The sequence below is a fragment of the Hyperoodon ampullatus genome (assembly GCF_949752795.1).
Source record: "Hyperoodon ampullatus genome assembly, chromosome: 9".
NCBI lineage: Eukaryota > Metazoa > Chordata > Mammalia > Artiodactyla > Ziphiidae > Hyperoodon > Hyperoodon ampullatus.
In genome coordinates, this window is record NC_136922.1 from 103,728,012 (window position 1) to 103,746,210 (window position 18,199).

The 18,199-nt window shown below is 37.9% G+C and overlaps 2 protein-coding genes across 2 annotated transcripts in view; one reads left to right on the forward strand and one right to left on the reverse strand.

Annotated features, from left to right (window-relative positions):
* Positions 1-18,199, reverse strand: part of KMT2C (lysine methyltransferase 2C) — a gene marked incomplete at both ends in the record, with an annotated part of 286,382 nt that overhangs the window by 46,198 nt on the left and 221,985 nt on the right. Inside the window, 8 exons of the mRNA XM_079711888.1 lie at positions 973-1,187; positions 1,422-1,554; positions 6,507-6,623; positions 6,722-6,754; positions 6,936-7,064; positions 9,277-9,381; positions 13,117-13,297; positions 16,929-17,059. Coding sequence (XP_079568014.1) covers positions 973-1,187; positions 1,422-1,554; positions 6,507-6,623; positions 6,722-6,754; positions 6,936-7,064; positions 9,277-9,381; positions 13,117-13,297; positions 16,929-17,059 — 1,044 coding nt within the window. The remainder of the gene's footprint in view (positions 1-972; positions 1,188-1,421; positions 1,555-6,506; positions 6,624-6,721; positions 6,755-6,935; positions 7,065-9,276; positions 9,382-13,116; positions 13,298-16,928; positions 17,060-18,199) is intronic.
* On the forward strand, positions 4,821-5,072 carry LOC307057719 (small ribosomal subunit protein eS27-like; the record flags this gene model as incomplete). The annotated part of the gene is made up of 1 exon (XM_079710960.1): positions 4,821-5,072. One exon carries the CDS (start codon positions 4,821-4,823, stop codon positions 5,070-5,072), a length of 252 nt encoding a protein of 83 aa, XP_079567086.1.

Below are 18,199 nucleotides of genomic sequence, written 5' to 3' on the forward strand. Positions count from 1 at the left end.
AAAAAAGGAAACCTACAGCTCCAATCTAAGGACAATTTTTACACGGACACTAAGTGACTTAAGAGTACTCTAAGTACTCTAATACTCATCTCTAAGCAGCAAATAAAAGTGTGGTTAAAAAAAAAAAAAAAAAAACCTTGAAGAATGTGTATACTGCTTTAACAGACAGCCCTGCATTAAACCACTGATTTCTCTTGTTAGGTAAGGTAGCATTTATTTCTATGCATAATAAATAAAGTACTACAAGGCGGCCAAACCAAAAAGGCCAAACCTAAAAAGACAGGGGTCATCCATACAAAATCCACTTTTAAGTACTCCTCTAGTAATTTAAAAGAGCCATATGACAGCTGGAAACTATTGCAAGACAAAGCTTAAGTGACCTTTTCAAATCCTAGTTTGTCTTGCAACATGAACTCAAGATACTAAATGAGCATTTGCTTACAAATATTCTGTAAGTGACATTAATCCAAATGTTTCATCCTCTTGCTAATGAGAATTTTCAAAAATGGTACCACTGTACCATCTGCTTTTTTCAAATGGGCTAGACAGTTGGGAAGAAGGGGAAATAATTCTGAGTTTCAATGTGAACAATACTTAGAATGGAGTCTGATTTAGCCTAACTTAATACTTCTGATTAAATGATAAGCTTTTTATTCTAGGAATTTTCTTGTATAATTACACATATAACACAACACTGACTTCCATGTATTAAAAAAGACTGCTAGGAGCTGGAATCACTTCATTAACTGAAATTAACTTCTGGGAAATATGCAAATCGGTACAGGGCTTAGGACTAAGAAAATGCAAGATGTTTCTAGATATCTAGGGAATCTTCACATTGTGCAGAGTCACACTAGATAAAAATTAATGGTGATACACGGGCTCTCTATTATAGTGAGACAAGAACAAAAAAAGCCTGTCACATGTGGGAAAGTTGGTCATATGTAAAGCAGTGATATATCTGTGACTTACCCGGGAATTCTTCCTTTAGGTTGGGGAAATTAATATTTGTGTAGAGAACTGGTGCTACTGTTGCCATTTCACCCAGGGCCTCCTCTTTCTCCCACTTGAGTGTACTTCTCTGGGCATTTGACATTGTATCATTTTCTCCTTCCATAGTGGGAGCTGATGATGTCCAAGAGCCGTTAGGGTCACTTGCCATTGGATTAAATGCTGGATTTTTATCCCTGGCAAATAATAAACAACTTTACTTCATAAACATAAAATAACTTTCTAAGTACTATGGTCAAGTACAATTTCATTAAACCTATTATTACAAAATAGCTAAAATGTTTGAGGATTTTTAGCAAAGATCACAATGAGTGCAACACACTAACACTGTGCACAATCACTCAGACCAATAACCATTCATATAACAGAAATGATTTACGTTTCCGTAGAAAGTGGAGGCTTTTAAATACCTGGCATCAGTGTAGGGGGACTGCGCTACAGCAGAGAAAGTTCCCAGTCCACTTCCAGGAGGCAAAGAATTATGTGCGAGATGAGGACTGGGCCCGATAAGGCCGTTCATGAGTGGCATCCGTGAAAAAACATCTTAAAAGAAGAAAGCAGTAATTTTTGCATATTAAAAAATAATTAAAAAGCAGCAGAAATATTTCTAAATAAAAATTCGTAATACTACTTAAAAGTAGGATTTTCCCCCCAATATTACACTGTAAAATATCGCTTAAAGAGTGACTTGGTTATAAAATTTTGAAATATGGACTCTGTAATTCTGTTTACTTCATTATGGTATAATGGAAGTAGCATGTGCTTTGGAGTCTGACAGCCCTGGGCTTGAATCTTAATTCTGCTACTTGTTACAAGCAGAATCAATCACTGTTTCTATAAAATGAAGGTATTCTATAATGTAACTGGCATACTGTATGTGCAGTTTTCAGCACAGCGCCTGCTATGCAGTAAGTATGCAGTACATATGAGCTCTAAAAAAAGAATCAATCTCAACAAATGCTAGTGAGTTGTATCAAACACTCTTCTTCACTCAGAATTTACAAACAGATGTCCCTTATATGAAAAAAACACCTATTACTCTTAAATTGGCACTTTCTCTAAAGTAGTTTGGAACGACAAGCAATATTTCATCTACCATTATAAATTGGACGACTACTGTTAAAAATAAGTTCTGTTTTTGACCTAATTTTCATTACTTGCAGTTTCAGCCCCCAAATGTATTTTAATTCTCACGTCTTCTTTCTAAATAGACATTAGGCAAACCATAATAAGACCACCTTGTGTTTCTCCAAACTCTCCACAAGCATATAATTCCAACCCTTATTGCAATCACCTATTTTCCTAAACTATTTGGAAATAAGCCAACTGTCCTTAACCAAGCAGTTTTCCAGCAAAACAACAAAAAAACCCACCTTTTTTTGGTGTACCTTCAAAAACCCCTTCCATTTACAGTGGTAATCACTTCACGATGTATGTCAAATCACTATGCTGTACACCCTGAACTATGCAGTGCTGTACGTCAACTGTATCTCAATAAAACTGGAAGGTGGGGAGAAAACCCTTCCAATTTAAAGACATAATAAATACATGGCCTCTATTTACGTTATAACACTCAGAACAACACTAGGAGATCCATATCCGCATCACCAGTTAATTATACAAATGAAAATCAGTTACAAAGTTGGTTAACACTTGGCACACCTGGTACAGTGACAGAGAACTCCGAACCCGGTCACTTGCCAAGCTACTAGAAAAAATAACGAAGAGGAGTGTCTTGCCCACATAATGTTCTACACTACATAATGTCCTTTCAGCCAAACCAGACCCTCCGTTACAACTCTCAAGTTCGTCTGAGGACACTGGGGCTGACTGCCCACAGCTTTTCAGGCTTTGTCTCAAGGACAGTGGTCCTGGAACCATCTGACTTCCAGGTTAGGGCTTCTCCTGCAGAACGGCAGAGCTGGGCCCACTGGATCTGGACTCCACAACAAGTGTCTCAGGACACTTAAGTTCACTCCAAGGATGGGATTAAGAAGCAAGATTTCTGCATTTATTCCAAGTAGAATGCTGCTTCTATTTTTAACCTTAGAGAAAAGTAGGTTCCATTAAGGAATATGATATTTTATTGAAAAATGTCAGATGCCTTTCATGCAGTTAGGATAAAGAAAAGCTCCCTTCCTGGTAGTGAGAACGTGATCTATCCTGGAGCTATCAGCACTGACTACTGTAACTGCAATACGACTATACAGAAACCTTACACAGTAACAATAGCTATTACTCATTAGCAGTTTAGTATATGCCTGGCGCTGTTCTAAAACCTTCACGTGTGTTAATTAACCCTTTGGTCCTCACAACCACGCCATGAAATGGGTTATTACGCATAGCTCCATTTACGCAAAAAGACCCAGAGAAATTAAATAACTTAAGTACACATAAATAAATGCAAAGCATTTTCCCTTTGTTATTATTTTAATTAGGAGGTGGTCTTTTTCCCATTCTCTCAAGTCTACCATACCTGGTCATATTAGTATCTTTTTCAAGGCATGAACCATGGTAAGAACTGCAGAGTCACTTCACGTAACTTTCACCTAAAGTGATTTCAAGTTACTGTCTCAATCTTCTTGAAATTTCCCTTCTCCGCTTCCTGACCTTCTGTAAAACTGTCAGTGCATCACACTCTGCCCTCCTCCTCATCGCTCCTACTAAGCTGTTCCACTGAAGATCACAACAACCCTATCATCCAGTGAAACAACACCTTTCATCCTACTTGACCCGACAACCTGCCTGATGATCGTCACTGCTAAGATCCTATACCTCTCACTCAGTGTCTCCATCTCTCAGTTTTTTTCACTTCCACCTAATGCTTAAAAAGGGGAAAGGAGTGTATAATTGCATACCTAATATAAATCAGTTGACTTAAGCATATAACTCATTATTTAATTAAAAAGAGTTCTTCAAGATTCTGTACTCTACTGGCAGTATATTCTCTTAAGAAACCTCACCCTTCCAACCACTAAACAGACAATTCCTAAATTTTCATCTATAGCCTTGAACAACTGCAACTGCCTGTAAGTCAGAACAATGTATATGTCCCATTTCTAACTAAAAATGGCCTAAAACTAAATTCATTACATCTCCACTATGCTCCCCCTACAACACACACACACACACACATGCACACACGCGCGCGTGCACGCTTCTTTGTTCCATGTTTCCAGTTTCCAGCAAGACTGGTTATCCTCTAGGCAAGCCTGGCTTATATATAGTCTAGTTCAATTGATTTCCTTTTTCCTCACATCTTACATCCATTTGGTAGCACTAGCCTACTTATTCTAACATCACTGTCTCTCAAATCTATTTCCTCCTTTCAATTAGCACTGCAGATATATTTAAATGGAGCCCAAACTCCAACTCAGTCCCAACTGCAATAAACTCATTAGTACAACTCTTCTTGTCTCAAATCAATTTCCAATACTGACATCAGAGCTACTCTGCCAAAATGTGTAACTCATCAGGTCGTTTCACTGGTGTGAGGTCTCCAGTGCCTCTCAGAAATCTGGAGAAGAAACGGCCAACTGCCAACGCCTAGCTGTCTGGACACAATTCAGTCCCATGTGCACTTTTTGTTCTGCCTTCTTAAACACTGCCCACTTACCTCTCTTCCTTTGCCCTGGAAAATGTTAGAGTTGCCATTCTTGAATATCTGTGTGGTCTCCCTGCATGTGACCTGATCATGCTTTATCCTTAAATTATTATTCTTTCAAACATGAATGCTGAAATCTTAGCGACTCCTACGCAAAAAAAAATCAACCCCACCTTTCCAACGGTGATGACCTCCCCACGAGAACATGCCTCTCGCAAAGGATCTCCTTCATCCCTTTCCAGAAGAGAAGAGGAAACACAAGAAGAAGCGCCTGGTGCAGAGCCCCAATTCCTATTTCATGGATGTGAAATGCCCACGATGCTATAAAATCACCACCGTCTTTAGCCATGCACAAACAGTAGTTTTGTGTGTTGGCTGCTCTACTGTCCTCTGCCAGCCTACAGGAGGAAAAGCAAGGCTTACAGAAGGATGCTCCTCCAGACGGAAGCAGCACTAAAAGCTGCCGGAATCAAGATGAATGGGAAACCATCCCAATAAACATATTTCGGGTTAAAAAAAAAAAAATCAACTGCCCCCAACCTTCAAAACCTTATTAAAAATGAGACTGCACAGTGAAACGATTTAAACAATGATCATAAAACCTTTTATAAAGGAATACATCTTTAAATGATTTGATTTCTGAAATACATACTTTTAGTTTCAGAAAACATGGAGATAGTTTTTTTTATATGTTGAGAAGAGAAATATTGAAGAGTTCTTAATCATTAAGACAACATATGGGGACAATTAAGGCAAGAAGCACTTATGATGAGTCTGTTTTATCCAAATGTAAATCACATGTTTAGTCTAGCAAAAATCAAGGTAAATTTATGTTTAGAGGCTAAACTGGTAGAAACTAAAATATTTCAATTATGTGCATTATAGAATTTTTCATGTATACACAAAATTGGTAGTAAAGATAACATTAAATTATTTGCACATTTCAGCACTTACACAAAAACAGTGTATGAGCTTATAGAAGTATCATTACAAATTATTCAATTCAGTATATAATTATGAAGCAGTGACAACAGGATATAGAGAAATGACCCAATATTCAAATCATCAAGAATACACATCACCGTCTCCCTTCTATAGGAGATTCCCAGACCTGCAGCACTACCACCTTAGCTACCTACTCCCACAAATTTTAATTCTAGCCTATCAGATTTTAGCTCTCCAGGCAGAGGGAGAAAGGAAAGCCTTAAACTTGTTTTGCAAGTAGTTACAAATAGGCAGAAGAAAGTGGATTAAACAAAATAGGCAAATTTCCACAGAATTAGGAATTTCATAGTCGACAGTGGTAGAAAGGCCACTGATTCACTCTGAAAGTATGTACTAAGGACATATTCTGTGGCAAGGTATACAGTGGTGAAGACAGATGTGACCCAAGCCTTCAAGGAGCTCACAATCTAAAGGGAAAACCATAATTACCCAAACAGTCATTTATATCTGCACCACAGGCTACCCATGAAAAGCATGGGGTAGGTGTGGAGGTGGTGATTTGCTAACCACTGAGGAAATGACAGTGAAACTGAGACCAGATGGATGAGTCTAAGGCAGCCAGGTGAGTGGGGAGCAGTTCTCCAAACATCTCTGCAGGAAGGACTGAGTAAAAGTGAGCTGGGACTAGGACTGGGGGACGGGAAGAAGGCAGGCACTGTTAATAGCGGCGCTGCAGATCAAGTGAGCAGAAGAGTTCTGGCCATGACGAGAATCACCGATTTCCAGAGGATGTCAGGGAGGTAGGTGTGTAACTGAGGGAAACCCAGAGATCAGTATTCTTCCATCGGCACAAAAGAGGGCTTTCTGCCATCAGCTTGTGTGCGTGGTTACTGAGGGACACACACCGCGGAGCCATACTTACGACACTTTTCGAGAGACGACGTACCCTGAGTGTGCGCGGGCAGCAGCGGAGGCGCAGGAGGCTGTGGTATGGAAGCTGGCTGCGTGGCTGCAGGACTGAGCACAGCGGTAAACAAGTCCTCCACATCCTTTCCTCCAAGCTCTAGGAGACACAGTTCCAATGACAGTACGATTAAAGGGCTACAGAGCCAAAGCACAGGGAATTCCATTCTTATAAACTAAAAATCAAAACACAAATACCTGGAATTTTATATAACTTCCCAAGAATCGCTCCTAGGATAAAATAAAGAGGTGGAAATATTAACTACTATCATTTCAATATACTGATACAAAACAGCATTTGACATAAAATTATCAGAAGAGAAGTTAAATTGTAAATAAGCATGCAGAAATCTTTGAAAATCATATTTACTCATGTCTTTTAGAAAGCCTAGATGTAGGGCAAATATTTTACCATCTGTGACCATTTTGTCTAGTTCAGGGCTGAGGATGCCATCGAGCTGCTCTTCACTTAATGGTCGTGAACTCTGATTGACACTTGGCTGAGGCAAAGAGGAAGGCTCATCAGCGCCGGCACCGATGTCTATTCCAGCTAGAGGAGCAAGGTGTGTACATTAAAAAGGGAATTCTGAACACTCACACAAAATGCACTACACTATTCACCTGCATTAAGACACAACAATGTGATTAAAACAGAACAATGAAAAGCCTGTAATTTTGAATTAATCTGGATTCCTAAATCAATCTGGAGAGTCAACCAGTAAAAATTAGGCACAATGTATCTATAAACTTGGGTGCTGCTTAAAGTTATGGTTCAATCAATGCAAACACATTCCCTGAGAAACAAAAGTACACATCTGGTTCTAAAGTGCTAATTTCCACAAAAAAATAAGCAGCATATTATAAGACAGGACTCTCTAAGAAGAATCAATATACAATGTTCAATATACAATTAATTGCTTAAACTTAGAAGACAGGGTTTCAAATGTATGGTTCAACTTATCATATGCAGTTTGTGAAACAAGTTTCACACAAATTAATGAAAACCTCTAAAATTCTTAATGCCTTGTAAAAATTATCCTTTTGTGAATAATTTCAACTACAGATATTTTTGAAAAACTCTGTAGTCAAAAACAATATACAGATTATGTTTATTACATGCTTTATCTCATATAAATTGGTTTTTAAGCAATAGTCACATTTAAAACTGGTTTATCTACTTTATCATGCTCCCTCAATATTACTGCTATCAAAAAGTAAAATTTCATCTGCTCTTATCTGGAACTTATCTGCTCTTATAGGAACTAACTCTATAATATTTGGGTAATATTATAAAATTACATACTAACATGAATAAAACCATTCATTTAAAAAAAAAAGAACACTACAGAGAAAGTCATCCAAAGCACAGTACAGTTGTACCATGCTTTAGCTGCACGCACAAAGGGAAAAGCAAAGTTGGATTAGTGACAAATTAGCACTATAACAAATACACATGCACCTACAGGTTGTTTCAGCTGAAATCACTATTTAAAAAAAAAAAAAGACTACTTCTAGTCAGCCGTCATCCATTGCTCAGTTTCTTACCAAATGGACAAGATGAGCTCTCAACCTGGAAAGTGCATAAATCAAGACCTACAAGACCCAAACCAAATAAAATGGATGATTACCACAGGAGCGGGGGGACGGTGCAAACAAAAGAAGAAACGCGTACAGCAGGACTCTAAGGCAATAGGCCTTAAATCTGATGCAATTAGACAGACAACAGAAATTAACTAACTTGCTATTTCCCCTCTTAAAGCAGGAAAGCCAAGGCAGATCAAATAAAATGATGAGTTCTTTGACAAAGGAGGGGAGGGGAGGGGAGGGGAGGGAGGGAGGGAAGGAGGGAGGGAGGGAAGGAAGGAGGGAAGGGAGGGAGGGAGGGAGGGAGGGAAGGAAGGAGGGAAGGGAGGGAGGGAGGGAGGGAGGAAAGAAGGAAGGAGGGAAGGAAGGAGGGAGGAAGGAGGGAGGGAGGGAAGGAAGGAAGGAAGGAAGGAAGGAGGGAGGGAGGGAGGAAGGAGGGAAGGAAGGAGGGAGGAAGGAGGGAAGGAGGGAAGGAAGGAAGGAAGGAAGGAAGGAGGGAAGGAGGGAAGGGAGGGAGGGAGGGAGGGAGGAAAGAAGGAAGGAGGGAAGGAAGGAGGGAGGGAGGGAAGGAAAGAAGGAAGGAGGGAAGGAAGGAGGGAAGGAGGGAAGGAAGGAGGGAAGGGAGGGAGGGAGGGAGGAAAGAAGGAAGGAGGGAGGAAAGAAGGAAGGAGGGAAGGAAGGAGGGAAGGAGGGAAGGAAGGAGGGAAGGGAGGGAGGGAGGGAGGAAAGAAGGAAGGAGGGAAGGAAGGAGGGAGGGAAGGAAGGAGGGAAGGAGGGAAGGAAGGAGGGAGGAAGGAGGGAAGGAAGGAGGGAGGAAAGAAGGAAGGAGGGAAGGAAGGAGGGAGGAAGGAGGGAAGGAAGGAGGGAAGGAAGGAGGGAGGGAGGAAGGAAGGAAGGAGGGAGGAAGGAGGGAAGGAAGGAAGGAAGGAAGGAGGGAAGGAAGGAGGGAGGAAGGAGGGAAGGAAGGAAGGGAGGGAGGAGGGAGGGAGGAAGGAGGGAAGGAGGGAGGGAAGGAAGGGAGGGAGGGAGGAGGGAGGGAGGGAAGGAAGAAAAAGAAAGAAAGAAAAATTTTTTTTTTCAGTTTCAGAGAAAAGACTAAGTTTGTTTCACACACATACCTCTCACTCACATCATAAAATAGACACTGGGCAAAGAGCATTCATATATACCTGAATGATCAACTGATTTTGCAAGGTCGTCTGAAATTATTCCAAGAATGTCATCATCTGTGTTTAAGACTTCGGAAATGTCGGCTAAGGGATCATCAGCAGTACCTAAGTATAGTAAGTATGCTTTTAAAGTGTCAGTATTTTCCTAGACATTAAATTCTAAAACTCACTCAATTCAACCATTTACTAAATATCTAGAATACAGCAGATACTGAGGTAAGTGCTAGAATCATAAAAAGATTATTACTTCTAAAGTAAGGAATTTTTCATAGAAAAGGCACTCCAACATTTTCAATAACAAAACATTAAAAATTAAGACTTTTGTTTTTGTGACTACTGTATATTAATAAAATAAAATTTAAAATAAAACCGATAGGCAATAAAAGTGAAATAGAATGTTATAAGAAACAAAGCAAAAAATCAAGAAAGTGGCATCTCTAAAAATGACATCTGGAAAACACTTTAGAAGATAAATAAAATATTAAAGGCAAACCTACTGTTTAGAAGTTCCTTGTAAAGTATAAACCAGATACCATCTAGTTAAATGCCTACTTCCGGCTTTACCCTTAACACTGATTAATTCACTTATTTATTCAAGAAAATGTTTGAGTACCCACAGAATTATGTCTATGGATTATGTTAACAGGCACTGGTCCAGCCACTGGGAATACAGAAGTGACTAAAACAAAGCGCATGGCCTCCAGAGCTTACTTTCTCAGAGGGAGTCTGACAGTAAATAAACAACATCAGTGTAAGTGCTATAAAGATAAGCAATAAGGAAAAAAGGATTCAGAATAAGATGTGGAAATACTGTTAGATATTAGATCAAGTGATCAGGGAAGGCCTTTTAAAGGTGGTTACCAAGCACAAATCTAATAAACAAGCTACGGGAGCATATGCCCTAAGATGGAGAGAGTACCTCAGGCAAAGGGAAAAGCAGATGCCAAGACCAGAGCAGGAAGAGTTTTGTCAAGACAAGGGGCCAGTGCTTGCGATAATAAAGGGAAAGAGTGGTAAGAAACTGAAAAGGCAGTTAAGCAAGATCATGGATGGTTGTACAAGTCCAGGCGAAGACTGAGCTTTACTCTGAAGTATACAGTCCAGCTGACCCTTGAACAACATGGGGGTGAGGGGCACCGACCCCCCCCACAGTCAAAGATCCGAACGTGACTCCTGGTCGGCCCTCCCTGTCCTCATGTCCACCTCCGCAGATTCAGCCAGCCAGAGACTGGAGGACTCCTGTACGTATCAGTGAAAAGAATCCTCATATAAGTGGACCCTGGCAGTTCAAACCCCTGCTGTTCAGGGGTCAAGTGTATAATGGGAAGTTGCTGGAAGGTTGCTAGAAGAGGGCGTGACTGCTATCTTACAGGGAAACGCTGGTTGCCAGGCGCAGAACTGACGGGGGTGGAGGAGGGGGTAAGGCATGTTGGCAAGAGGGGAGACGGATCAGTCAGCAGGCCTTGAGAGGCGGTACCAGCCTGCACTGTGGTGGGAGGGTGAGGTTAGGAGTGGTTGGCTTTAGGATATCATTTGAAGGCAGAGGCAAACTTGTGGATGTATCAGATGTGGAATGTGAGATAATGAAGGGTCAAGGAGAACTACCAGGGTTTCTGGCCTAATCAAGCAGGAAAATATTTAGGCTACCTTTAGTAACTTTATTAGTCATTTAGTTAAGGGATATCTGAATTTTTTAATCCATTTTGACTATATTTTTACTTAAGGAAAAAAAAAGGATATATATTTAGAATGGATAAGCAACAAGGTCCTACTGTATAGCACAGAGAACTATTTTCAATATCCTATGATAAACCATAATGGAAAAGAATATTTTTAAAAGAATATATATGTGTACAGCTGAGTCACTCTGCTGTAAGGCAGACATTGGCACAGCACTGTAAATCAACTATACTTCAATTAAAAATTTTAAAAAAAAAGGAGAGGAGGGGAGGACATAAAATACTCCAGATTCTAGATCAAATATTTCTATGAAAATAGTCTTGTCCCATTAAACATATACTTCTCAAATAGAACTCATACATACATAAAAATATAATTTTTCAAATTGAGCTAAAGTAAATTCTGTATGCCCAAATATTTGTAAAGTTTTTAAGAAATAAAATTATTTCAATAATATATTCTCTAGACAACAGTACACTTGAAAGAAAAAAATTGGGGGATAATTGTTTCAGGGTTAAGGTTTGTGGGCTTGTTTGTTTTAAACCAATGGAATTCTACTAAACAAATTACAACCAGAGTATTTTAAAAGACCATGTTTTAAAAGTTCTCCTCTACCTGAAGAGATTTTGTATCTTACCAACAAATTATTAAAACTGATGTAATGGACTACATTGAATACAGTATTTTAAAAAAGGAAGCTATTACTTTTGAATTCCCATTATAAAGGTAAGAGAGTGTTTCAACTGCACAGAACATTATATTTAACTTAGGTTTTGAAATGTGTATTATTCTAGTCCTCTACACTTTGGCCTTATCATTAAACTATTCTCTCTTCAGGAGTTTTGTGGAAAAAACAACTTCAAATAAAGGAAACAGGAATAAAAATAGTGTACAGCAATGTCTTTCCAGTCACAATATGTCTCCTTCCAACCTCAGTTCTCTTCCTTATAAAAACTCAAGGGCAATTTCCTTCTATGTAAGTCTTTAAATGGCTAGTCAAGACGTTTATAAGATATCCTTCAGAGTAAGACATCCTTTGAAAGGCCGACAAGTCTTTCACTATGCATTATTTTAACAACATATTAACATGGATCAGAGCAGGTAAGTACTCAAAACAACAGAACTAAAGTAAAATGATCTGCTAACATTAAACAAAGAGCATGGCCTTTACTCCCGTGCTGGGTGCATTCAAATAACAGGGGGATAAGATTGCTTCTAATTATTTCAAGAAGTTAAAATAAAAAATAAAAGCCTGTATTTCCATCCAGGATAGTGGTAAGTTAATGAAGCTGTAACTACTTAATATATCAAAAGTCATCTTTCAGTGGAAGGCTGCTGCCTTAAGATTGTTTTCCAAATTGAGTTTATAAAATTAAAGGAGTAATAAATGTAATTCAATGGCAAAAGGAAGCCTGTCAGAAGAACATTAAATTTCTAATTGAAAGTAAGATAAAAATACAGAAGTGGAGGAAAAACTTTGTGATACCGACCTAGTTAAACTCTGAGAGCCTTGCTGACGTTAATATTAATGAACATTAAGCTCTCATACCTTTCTCTGATTCTAAGTAGTCCCCATATTCACTATAGCTAGGGCAGTGGGTCTCAATAGGGGACAGTTCTGCAGGGACATCTGGCAGTATCTGGAGGCATTTCTGATCATTATGACACATCATGAGGACAGAGATGCCGATAAGTACCAGGACAGCCTCCCTCTTCCAACAAAGGCTTATCTGGCCCAAACTGTCAGTAGTGAGAAACTGATCTGAAATATATTTCACTTTATTATCACAGTGGGACAGCCAGTTCCCAGCTACAGCACTCTTTTCCTCTTTTGAATTTCTTGGGGCTATGTAATTAACAAAAATCTACTTCAGTTGAAGATTATTATATTTATAACTCACCCACTATGGCCTAATTACACTCCCTTACATTATTACCCTCAGCAAACTGTAAACCAAACATTTTCCTTCGCCACTCACAAGAGTTGATTCAGTGGTTGTTACACAGATAAACTTATTTGATAAATCTTATAGACCTGGTACTTCAATAAAGTTAATTTTTAAAATGCATATGAGGCCAAACTAAAGCATTTCAAAGGTTTGATTAAAAGGAAGATGAATGTAATGCAATAAAGAAAAGTTTGTAACTGATTCCACATACCGTGAGTTCCAGGTTTTGCTGGAGTTGAGGATGAACTAAGTAGTGGATCTAAGGAAGGATCCAAGAAATTTGTGTTCATGTTTGTTTTGTAAGAAAGCTGAGCCGTATCTTCTGATAGATTATCTAAACTTAGTTTGTTTTGTCTAGTTGTATCTAGAAGATCTTTTCCAAAGAAAGCTTCCTAGATAAAGATAAGCACATATGAGAACAATTGACTTAGTTATAAAACTCTAAAATGAGAACAGATAATTCTGTCATCATTTTGGTAAGAAGGCAGAAATAACAAAAAAGCTTAGTATTTAACAATATAAAAATTGAATATAGAAATATATAAATAATTATAGAGATAGCCTGTCAATTCTTTTATATAAAGAATTGACCGGAATTTTAAAAATAAGGTTTTTTGTTCTTTTTTACAAGAATCAAATAAAATGCAAATAAAACCACACAATTCTGTCAAATACGTTTCTACCAACTGCAGTATAATAATTCGATACTCCCAGATTAGATTACAATTAAATTTAAAAATGGATAAATTTATAATAGTATGGCACCTTAATTCATATTAGAAGAAAAACTAAAACTTCATGAATATTATTAATATTTATAGATTATCTACAGAGGATAGCACAAGGGTTTGACCTACAGCTTTAATATTTATATACTTCAGATAGATTTAGTATTCTCATACTGATGCATACAACCACATTAAAGACTTCACATGCTATAAATCTGAAAGAGGGTTTTTATAGTCATTTTAAACAAACGATGTGTACAAAATGTACGGCTATGAAAGGCTGTGGCTTTTTATCCATTTACTCATATGAACTTTTCTCCATTTCAATGTAGTTGCTCTACTGCAGAGAGCACTCTCTCAAGCTAGGCTCCTTACAGCTCTAGGTCTCCTCCAAACTTCTCAAGCATCATTAAAGAGAACAAAAGGAAGCACTGGGGACCCCCTTCACTTACTTCAACCCCAAAACTCTATTTTCTATTATGTGGTCTGCCTGGAAAGGGGATTCTTGGTGGAGGGCAATTTTGCAGTAACTACCAACATTTAGTACACTTTTGCCAAAGACACATACACAAAAATGGTTCACTGCAGCATTTTTTAGTAATACCAAAAAGAGAAAACAGACTCAATGTCTGTCAAAAAGCATATGACTAAATAAATTATAGATATCCACACTATAAAATACATCAATTTTTAAAAAGGATGTACAATTATGCTGTCAAAAAAAAGAAGCTCTAAAATATAGTATTAAAAGAAAGCAAGTTGAGTGATATGTCCAGCAAAACATATAATACAAACCAAGACTATACAAAAATAAATTATTTTAAAAGTTCTGAAAGGATAAACACCAAGCTGTTAACTTTTGAAAAGGGAAAGGGCAGGAGGTATGTGCAGTCTGGTAGAGGCGATGAATATTTGATTGGAAATTTTCACTTTTTTTTAAACAAAGAAGTTGTTTCGTTATGAAAAAGAAATTTGAAAACCCACAAAGATAGAGCACTGGGCAGGAGATGATTTGTTTCTTACACTGGCAAGCTTTTATCATTAGGAAAGCATCTTAGAACTTTATAGATCACTTATTTAAAGCCTTCAATATAAATTTGAGAAATCTGAGACCACCATTAGCAAGAATTTTTTTCTTAATATGACCCATGATGAATTTAGTGGTATTTATCAAAAACTGTTACATTCTTACTACTTTGGTGGCTTTTTGTTTCCTGCAGTTAACATAAGGGAGTGGCTCCACCTGGTTTGTGACTTAATAATGTTCAGTGATGACCAGAACCTGGAGACTTCAGATCTACTACAGGGGTTCCTACGGCCATGTGGTACCACCAGCTCTTAAGAGGCCAGGTAACTATTTCTACTGGGTGGACTATACAATTATTTATAGTTTATCTTGACACTGTTGTGATTAATAAAGAAAAGCTAGAAAAACACTGTTACTGAATTCCTGGCGGGTTTTCATCACTATGTATTATGTATGCCCCACCCCACCCCTGAACAACGGTGAAAAAAAATACAATTGCTATCACAAGATGTCCAAGAAATAGTACTATCACAAAAGGTTCCTGCACATCAAAAAAGCTATATGTTACTGATGGACAACAGAGGAATTACACCTGTGCACCAAAAGAAACAATCCAGATCAACAGATTTAGATTACAGCAGTAATCAGGAAATCAGATCCACTATTTTTAAAGGCTCTTTTGCAAAAGTATGAAATGGTTGGTTTTCATATCAATACTTTCATTAAAAAAGCTAAAGAAAGCTTCCTAAATGTACATTACACTTTACAGAAGGGTCAACAGGAGGAGGGGGGCATGCCATCTACTCAATACTCCCAGGAAGGACTATTAAGATGGGAGAAGGGCACAGGAGACAACACAAAGGATGCAATTAAATATAATCTAAACAATAAATGGTTCTATTTCCTGAACAATAAAATTACTGTTATATATTTTTAAAAGGTACAAAGATAGAATGAATGGGTATGTGAAGGGAATAAGGGGAAAATAAAACATTTATTAAAGACAGATAAAATGTAAGGTGCAGAGTTAAGCACTTTATATCCACGATTCTTATTTCATCTCTCAACATTTCTGTACAGTAGGTATTACCACAATTTTATAGATGAGAAAACTGGGGCACAGAGATGTTAAATAAAACAAAATCACATAGCTAACTGGTAGCACAGTGGCATTCAAACCCAGGACTCTGACTTTAAAGACTGCACTCTTTAAAATGGACACGGCCCTTATGATGTTAGTTGTCTAACAAAACTTCACACTCATAAATATTATTATATACTTAAGGTACTTATGCTTTAAAGTCTTATTTGATAAATATAGAAGACATTTTACTCAAATGAGTATTTGAATTTTATACTTCTAATTACTAAAAAAAATTGAGGAAGCTCTATGTTAATTGAAAGGAAATGCATTTTAAAACCAATTAAATTAGTAATAGCTAATGGAAAATTAAGGTTAAAAAAAACATTACAACTCAAGCAATGAAGAGCTATCTATGTTGGCCATAGCTGTGTGGGAGGGACAGATCAGATGGACACTCAATGACAGTCTGATCCAATTCAATTTCTACACATGAAGGAAGAGAGGCCAAGGAAGGATGAATTACATGCTCAAGAATCTAGAATGAGCTATGGCTGAGCCAGTCATTACAGCTCAGTCTTATTTCTGATGTAGGGCTCTTTCCAATGTACCACATGGCCTTGAACTCTTCTGTGACTTAATGTTTACAAGATGAACCAGAAGGAGTTCTATTTACATCTATCAAACAATTTCTTCATATTGAGGGATATTTTCCTGATGTATATTTTAGAAAACAAAAACAATTCAGCCTAAACCTTTGGTTCACTAGGCCTCTAAAAGTGGTAAATATTATGAAAGCTGTAATTCTGGCGGCTAAAAACCCATCATCATTCAGTGAACACAATTACTGTAACCTGTACTAGCAAAGGAAGCTGTCCCCAGACTTGCGTTTGCAGAGCACACAGGTATGACTGGTTTGGAAGCATGAGCTTTTCCCAGCCAAAGAGTTCTTGTGTTTCTTATGAAATTTATAAATGAAAAACTGGGATTAAAAAAAGAACTTTGTAAAAAGTATCAAAGCACAAAGAAGATAAATGTAATTTTTAAGGGCCTCTGGAAGGTAAAAAATGGCATCTATGATGACTGATTAAAACATGTACAAAAACAACAAAACTCTTTTTCAAAACTTGATATATCACTTTACGTTTCTTTCATTAACAAATATATAATATAAAGCAAAATATTACTTGTAAATAGGCAGGGAAAATTTCTTCAAGCTTATTTTTCCTTTTTCGGTATCTCTTCTTTATTTTTTCAGTGTTTTCAGTAACAGAAACAGATTCATCAACTAGAGTATCTGGTAACTGCTCACTCCAGCCTGAAACAATAGTCACATTTATAAATATGTGGTATTTAAAATTTTCAGATAAGCCCACCAAAAGTAATTTTATAACTTACCAACATACACACAGTTCCACATAAACAAGCTTTTTCCTTTTTCTTTCAGTTTTATTGAGATATAACTGACATACAACTAAGTTTAAGGTACACAGCACAATGACTTGACAAATTAGCTTTTTCATAAAAATACCTCAAAGTAAGTTTATTAATTTTTAAGTATCATAAAAAATTCATTTCATGTCTACTTATTATCAGCATGCTTCCCATTGTTTCTTAATATTTTCTTATTCACAAAGCAGAAACTTGATTTTTTTAATGTTGACATTTTGTTAAAGGTTAAAAAAAGGAAAATACAGGGCTTCCCTGGTGGCGCAGTGGTTGAGAGTCTGCCCGCCGATGCAGGGGACACGGGTTCGTGCCCCGGTCCGGGAAGATCCCACATGACTCGGAGCGGCTGGGCCCGTGAGCTATGGCCTCTGAGCCTGCGCGTCCGGAGCCTGTGCTCCGCAACGGGAGAGGCCACAACAGTGAGAGGCCCGCGTACCACAAAAAAAAAAAAAAAAAAAAAAATACAGCAGTAATCGAAACAGAAAATAAAGAATTCTCCAAGACCAAAAATTAAGGAAAAATAGGAACCACAGAAATAAGCAAAGAACTAAATAAAGCTCTCTGAAATTTTGCTAAAATCTAGTGACCTTGAACTCCAGTTTTCAGAGCCTTATGAGGAATGGGGAATAGAAGACAAAGCCTACAGCCTCTTCCCAAGGTGCAGAGATTAACCAGAAGCTGCCTGGTATAAAGGGGGGACCCTGAAGGACTCCACACCAGGGCTGTTTTAACAAGAAACACACCCTCCCGTTCCCCTGGTCCTCCACACATCACTAACCACCACCCCCCTAACCTGACAGCAAAGAAAACTGCGTGTCATCTTGTCACTGAATAAGGTGCTGGGTAGAAAGGCAAAAAAATGAAAATCTTCCCTGAGAGTTCATAAACTCGGTACAGCCCTGATATGTAAGAAATCTGAATTTATATAACATAGGTGGACCAAAAAACTTCAAGCCAAGAATTTAGCTTAAAGGAGTCCTAGGGGAGTAGCACCTCATGTTCCTGGCAA